Source organism: Penaeus monodon, chromosome 16, assembly GCF_015228065.2.
Source record: "Penaeus monodon isolate SGIC_2016 chromosome 16, NSTDA_Pmon_1, whole genome shotgun sequence".
NCBI classification, from domain to species: domain Eukaryota; kingdom Metazoa; phylum Arthropoda; class Malacostraca; order Decapoda; family Penaeidae; genus Penaeus; species Penaeus monodon.
In genome coordinates this window covers 46,074,989-46,082,488 of record NC_051401.1, presented here as the reverse complement: position 1 = coordinate 46,082,488, position 7,500 = coordinate 46,074,989, and the positions used below count along the sequence as shown (strand labels likewise).

Sequence of the window (7,500 nt, the reverse complement as noted above, 5' to 3'; positions counted from 1 at the left end):
AGGAGGAAGGGTGGAAGGAGGAGGAGGAGGGAGGGTGGAGGGAAAAGTGGAATGGTTAGGGGGTGGTGGAAATGTGGAGGGAACAGAGTGGGAAAATACACATGATGGAAGATGGAAAGATGAGCAAACGGATGGGAAAAAAACGAGTGTAAAAAATAAAAAAAAATGAAAATATACACGATGTTTGAGAGAAAGTTATTTCAAAAGCAACACTTCTCTGGACTGACAAAACCCCTTTTGTTATCATTCTTCTTCTTCTTCCTTATTATTCTTCTCTCTATTATCGTCTCAACGGATTACTCAACATTTCGTGCAAGGATTTAGTGAAGTGCTCAACAAACAGACACTAACGAGGATGACACTTCACCGCACTTCCCAGAATGGCGATTGGAAGACGAAAATTGAGAAAGAGAGAGAGAAAGAAAAATGAAGGTGAAAGGATAGAGGGATAACAAAAAATGGAGACAAGAGAGAAGAAAGAAAGGAGGAGAGAGAGAAAAGAGAGGAAGATTTATAAAGAAGAAGAAAATAATGAATACAAAAAACTATGAAAAAGGAAAAGGATAGATAAACAAAAGAGAGAGAGAGAGAGAGAGAGAGAGAGAGAGGAGAGAGAGAGAGAGAGAGAGAGAGAGAGAGAGAGAGAGAGAGAGAGAGAGAGAGAGAGAGAGAGACAGACAGACAGACAGAGAGAGAAGATACAAAAAAGGGATGAAAAAAAAACAGATAATAAGATAGAAGTAGTGTTAATGAGCTCAGCGGATGAAGGACATATCTACGAGGAAGCAATCGAAAGTTTTTTTTTTTTCTCTCTCTCTCTCTTTTCATTCTTTGGTGAGTCGGCGAAAGAAAGAATCCAAATAGAAAGACAGGAAATGATATGAAGAAGAGATTAAAATGTTCGTTATAAGCTATATGTATTTAGGCGTTGATATTAACTACATAATAAAGAGGATGTCAACCATTTCCACATATTTTCATTAATTTATAGTCTATAACGATGGCTAATAAATCTATAACTATCTAAACAATATTTAATAAAATAAAGAAAACCTCTTTTAAAATATACCCATTACGAATATTTTCAAGTTGAAAGACATACGAGGGGAAAAAATACGAAAAATAAAGAGGCAAGAAACGCATATTTAGGAAAATGCAAGTCAGACTTCATAAAAACGCAAGTCACACAGCAATATAAACAGCATCTCCCTTCAAACAGCGAGGGATGCTGCTGATGCTGTGTCCTCTCTCCGCGCGCAGCATCATTCCATCCTCCTCTGTTGGCAAGAAGGACGTATGATATTTTTGGTTTACTTTTAATTTCTGTATTCTTTTTATTATTATTATTTTTTTTTTATTATTATAAATATATATATATATATTTTTTTTTGGGGGGGGGTTCTGTTTCATTGTCTCTCCTGCCTTTATCTCTATATTTCTCTTTATATCTCCTCTCTGTCTGTCTGTCTCTCTCTCTCTCTCTCTTCTCTCTCTCTCTCTCTCTCTCTCTCTCTCTCTCTCTCTCTCTCTCTCTCTCTCTCTCTCTACCTCTTTTATTGTCTTGTGTTCTCCTGTTATTAAAAAAAAGAAAGAAAATCCACCCTGTTCTCTCGCTTGTGATTCTCTCCCTCTCTCCCTGCCCTTCCCCCTCCCCTCCCCCCTTCCTTCCATCTTTCCAAATACGGCTTTACGCTTCGGCTTTCCCTCTTCCAGTGTCGGTGATCTTCTACTCGGCTGTACACGCACAAATGCACACGCGCAGGGACATGCACATTCGCATAGACACACACACACACACACACACACACACACACACACACACACACACACACACACACACACACACACACACACACACACACACACACACACACACACACACACACACATACGGACGTGCATATTGCGAGTATGGATATCTAGAGTTTTTATCTCTTTAATATATTCTCACTTCCTGTACTAATAAGACCAGCCTTAAAGGAAGAAAAGAGATAAAATGACATTTCAAATACCATTTTATGAAAAAAAAGAGAAAAAAAAAGATATTTCACCTCGGAATCTTTCGTTAACTAGCACGTAAAACCGGTGTCTCCAGAACACAACCCTCCTTTGGACAGTGGCGAGCTCGGGCGTCGCTAAATCAGGGTCGCGTCGCTGGCTTAGTAGGGCAGACCGTCTCCAGAGTACGCGACACCCCTTAGGGTTGTAGTTATTTTTTTGTGTGTGTATCTTTGCATTCTTTTATTGTTTTTTTGTTGTTTTTTTATACGTCGTTTTCTTTTCCGAGTGGTTGATAAGTGTTTCTTGTGTTGGGAAGTGTGTTAGTATGTTGTTACTGGTTGGGGTGTTCGAATTATCGGGGTTTCGATTTTCTGGTCGAGGGGGAACTGCAGGTGGAAAATTTTGGAGGGAAATTTACGCAGAAAACGTCACAGATTTTCAGTTAATTTGTATAAAGACACTATATATAATCCCGAGAAAAATGTGTGGAAAAATATTACTGTTATCTTTTATTTTTTTATTAAGGGACGGCCAACAAGAATTAAGTAATACTTGACCGATAACTTTGACAATGAGAATATTAATATTTAACTTTATAATCAACACATTAAGATTTAACCTTTACGACCAAAACCGCAAGATTTAACCTTCATCATAATAAAAGTATCAAGAGTTAACTTTGATGATTAAAATATGAAGATTTAATTCACCGAAAAAGTAGTAAAACACAAGAGAAAATCGAACTCAAGAGCCAAGGCGATAAGTCTGCCCAGTAACATCTTGTGAGACATAGAAGACCGGTTTCAAGAAACAGGCCAGCATCCTGTGTGTGTGTGTGTGTGTGTGTGTGTGTGTGTGTGTGTGTGTGTGTGTGTGTTTGTTTGTTTGTGTGTTTGTGCGTGTATTTGTTATGCGTGTTGGAAGTGTGTGTGTTTGGGTTTAAGTCTTGGTGTTGGTGTGTTGTGATTTTTGTGTGTGTGAGGGTTTATGTCGTTGTTCTGTGTGTTTTGGTGATGTTTGTGTGTTGTGTAGGCGCTCGTCTGTCCGCCAGCCAATGCTTCCAAGCCTTCGGCGACAGCTGCACCGCCTCGCATCTTATAACGCTCGCTGAGGAAAAGAAAGGAGATGCCTTTGTCGAAGTGGATCCGTTGTAATTTACAAAGCAGCGAAGTTAATGCATTCCTGGTCGAGTAGTTTATCGATATTCCTTCTTAACAAAAGAAGAAACAACAAACATGAAAACACTTGGTCGAAGTGAACCGATATTACATCTTAAAAAAAGAAAGAAAAAAATGCACTGTCGGGCATTTCATCTTAAAAAAGGAAAATAATCTCACTGGTCACAAGTGCAAAACCAGTTTCCAATCGAGATAAAATCCACGTCGCATCATCTGAAAGAATACTCTCAATCATTGAAAAAAAGTTCTCATCAACGAAGACATTGTCTCACACAATATTATAAGGAAGAATAATCAGCGCGTGGCGATCTCTCTCTCTCTCTCTCTCCCGTGAGAAGCAGAGATAACTTCCTCTCATTGGCTGTTGTGGCGACGTTATGAACCCGCGTCCGCTGGACACATAGATCATTAATTCGTCCGCGTTGACGAAACCGCAGATATGGCGTGGCCAAGGTGTACGAGAAGCGCCGAGAGAGTTACGCAGGGTATATTATTCGGTAAGCGTCGGGGATCCTTTTTAGCATTATTCATGCCAATAGGACAGGATTCCTCTCCTTATGCTGGCAGTAAACACGCGACACAGATCCCCTCGACGGCGGAAGTGGCAGCCGCTGAATGCCAAACGTCGCTTCTCCCGAGGCGAAGGTGTCGTCCGCCAACCTGCTGTAATAACCTAGTTCTTTGATTAATGTCGAATTCACAAGTCGAAGGTCGCCCGGACTCGACGCAGCAGCCTTGGTCGGGTCGGGATCGCGCGTTCCGACGCCGCCCGCGTCGCAAAACCTACGCGCGGCTACGCTTCGCCGACGTCGAGACGCCGTCGCCGCGCCCGCCCTTCGCGTTCCTTCGGCCGCCCAAACGAAAAAAAAGACGTTGGTAGTTCTTAGGCGGGAAAATCACATTATATCAACTATAAGTAGAGATACTTTAGCTGTAGACTCCTAGATAAAATAAATTGATGCACTATCTTCCGAAGACGGTTCAATTTCACCAAATCGTCCCTTCGATACAGAACATAATCCTGCCAGAGCCATCCTGCAAGAGCATGGATCTCGAGAGCAAGCAACGCGACCTCGCTCGAACGGTAGAATACGATTCATCCTGCCTTAGAAAAAAATAAAAAAAGCGGTCTATCAGCAAAAAGCGGCCCAAGTTCTGCTTACTCGTCATTGCTCCTCACAAGGGTCCTTGTTCTCTCTCGCCTCACAATAAATCCCAGAACAGGACAAAATACCCTCTAGAATCACATATAGATGGCGTGGGAATCGAATCGCATTCCCTTGGACACGGTAGTCCTTAAAAAAGGGTGCGTAGGACGGCTGCTAGGGCGTGGCAAAAGGGGTGGATTTAGACGTGGGCGAGAGTGGTGTTATCTGGAGCCACTCGCGCCCACGCTTCATCCTTGGCTCGGGTAGACACGCCCTGGCAGCGGGGATTCGAACTCCTTCTTTCTCGATCATGTTAGGACTGGATTCCTTGAACCCTGAGAGGAAAACCATGCATTTCTTACTTACGGCAAAGAGGAATTAGAAAAGATAGGCTACCTCTTTGATTTTAAAAAAGATATTATCTATTTTCATAAGAACGTAATTTTCTATTATCTCGTTCTCCAACTTCTGGCCTAGTCCGCATTGTCCCAAAACCTGACCACCGACTTCTGCTTCCTTTGGGTATCGAAGGATGAAGGGAATCGGAGGCGTTGGCTGGCGACCAGGGAGGCCTTGACGTAAGCGCTTTTGGAGACGCCAGGAGGACCGGGGGTGGGGATAGGCGGGGGCACTTGGGTACTGGTGGGGGGAGGAGGTGATCGTTGGGCAGGGGGGTGGGGGGGGGCATCAGACTACCAGTTCCTCAAGCTTGGACGAAGCGGAGACGAGCGGGGTTAAAAATAGGCGTCTTGAGTGTATAGCAAAGTCAGTAGCTTGCGATGAAGGCGTGCATGCTAACCCATTATTTTTTTGTTTTATTTAATTATTTTGAGGGGAAGTGGGGGGCTATATATATGGTATATATAAGCCATTCGTATTACTAATACGATTCAAGGCACTGCATTACGTTTGTATACATACCTGGAAATAATTTATTCGTTACACCTTTTTCGTAAATGATATTTGGAACAATGAATATATTAAAAAAAAGAAAAGAAAATGGCCTTGACCATCTAGTACCTACACATTTAGCAAACAGGTTCTCAACTATCGCTTCACTAATGATAGACTCGCAACCAACGCACAGGCGAATAATAATTTCCGAAAATGTATGAGGAATTCTCGAGGACTTTCGAATCATCATTCCTGACTCTTGAATGATGGATGAGCCACTTAGCGTGCAGAAGAGGCTTGTCTGTGACCTTATGGTATGTAATGGTATGAATTTAATTACCATACATCACGTGGACCAAAAGTACGGGTGGTAAGATACCTAATAGGCCTTGCTAGGTATCCACAAAGGGCCTATTCCAAAACCGAATCATCAGGAAATCTGACCTAAAAAAAAAATGGAACATCGAAAGCACAAGAAATAATAAATGATAACTAGGGGGAAAAAAGAGAAAAATAAAGAAATGAAAAACTGTCATATCTAGCCTTGGAATTAGGGCGTGGAACATTATTTTTTTGTCATAATCATCAAGATATTGTTTCGATCCCACGTCAATTCCTCGAGATGATTCCGCAGATGTTGATAACAGTCAAGCTGGCAAACTAACTCTCTCTGTGCTTGTGTTAGAAGCAATATGAAATTATTATCATAGAGTCAAAATAGATAGGGTTGGTTGCTTTATTTGAAATGATAATGAATTTATAATATTTACCGGTAGATGGATAGATAGAAGGAGAGATTGAGGAGTAGATAAACCTTATCGAGGTAGAATCTATACGTAGGAAAGGAGAAGGGATAGGTGGATAGATAGAGGGAGAGATTGAGAAGTAGATAAACCTTATAGAGGTAGAATCTATACGTAAGAAAGAGGAAGTGACACACTTTTATAAGAATGACAACGATGAGTCATATTTCTTGATTAATATGCTAATGATTTCTCTTTTTTTCTCTTTGCAGCGAAAATGAAGCCGCCTGTAGGCTTCATAGTAGCGCTAGCGTATATCTCAGTGGTAAGTACTCTGTTTTATTTGTTTGTTTGTTTGTTCAACGCACTTGCATACGTACATGCTCACTTACACATACACATACATACAAACACGCATACATACACATACATACAGGCATACATACACATACATACACGCATACATACACATACATACACACACACACACACACATACACACACACACACACACACACACACACACACACACACACACTCACTCACTCACTCACACACACAAAACCACTTTTCTTTCCCTCTGAAATGAAAGAAAAATAAGATTTCCATTTCATTTTCATTTTCCGCCTTTGTTCTTTTACATTCCTCGGCGTCACCCGCGCTCGAAGCAAACACTCGAGTCACAACAACACCGTCACGTTTACGCCGTCACGAGGGGGAGAGGGCGGGTGGGGGGGGAACGTCACCACCCTGTCACGCACTAACGTAACGGGGGGGGGGGGGGGGGGGTGCAGGCGCGTGGTGGTGGTGAAGGAGGTCGTGGTGGTGGTGGAGAAAGAGAGGAGGAGGAGGAGGAGGAGGAGGAGGAGGAGGAGGAGGAGGAGGAGGGAGGAGAGAAGGAGGGAGGAGGAGGAGGAGGAGGAGGAGAGAAGGAGGAGGATAATAATAATAATAAGAGGAATTGGAGGAGGAGGAGGAGGAGGAGGACCCCCTCCCCCACACCCCTTACATTCTTACTCTTTCTTACTACAAAATACTGCAACATTTTCCCTTTTTTGTCTATTTTGTGTATTTATATTTCTGTCTCTCGCCCTATCGCGTATTCCTTTTCCTCCTTTCTTTATCTTCAGTTACTCCTCCTCCTCTTATTTCTCCAAGAAGCGTGAGTTTCAATCTTCCAAACCCCCCCTCCCCTCCCCTCCCCTCCCCCCCCTCTCGTGTTGCCTTGAATATCTCTATGGGAATCACTTTCGCAAATTCTCACGGATCTTGGAATGAGAGTGAGAGTGAGACACACACAGAGAGAGAGAGAGAGAGAGAGAGAGAGAGAGAGAGAGAGAGAGAGAGAGAGAGAGAGAGAGAGAGAGAGAGAGAGAGAGAGAGAGAGAGAGAGAGAGAGAAGAAAGAAATAGATAGATAAGATAGACAGAAGACAAGATATATATATATAATATATAATAGATATATATAATATATATATAGATAGAAGATATAATATATATATAATATATATAAATATATAATATATAATATATA

General features: G+C 42.0%; 1 protein-coding gene across 1 annotated transcript in view; it reads left to right on the top strand.

Moving 5' to 3' along the window:
• Positions 1–7,500, top strand: part of LOC119582863 (neurogenic locus notch homolog protein 2-like) — a 120,791-nt gene that overhangs the window by 26,085 nt on the left and 87,206 nt on the right. The window contains exon 2 of the mRNA XM_037931357.1: positions 6,237–6,289. Within this exon, the coding sequence (XP_037787285.1) occupies positions 6,237–6,289 (53 nt within the window). The remainder of the gene's footprint in view (positions 1–6,236; positions 6,290–7,500) is intronic.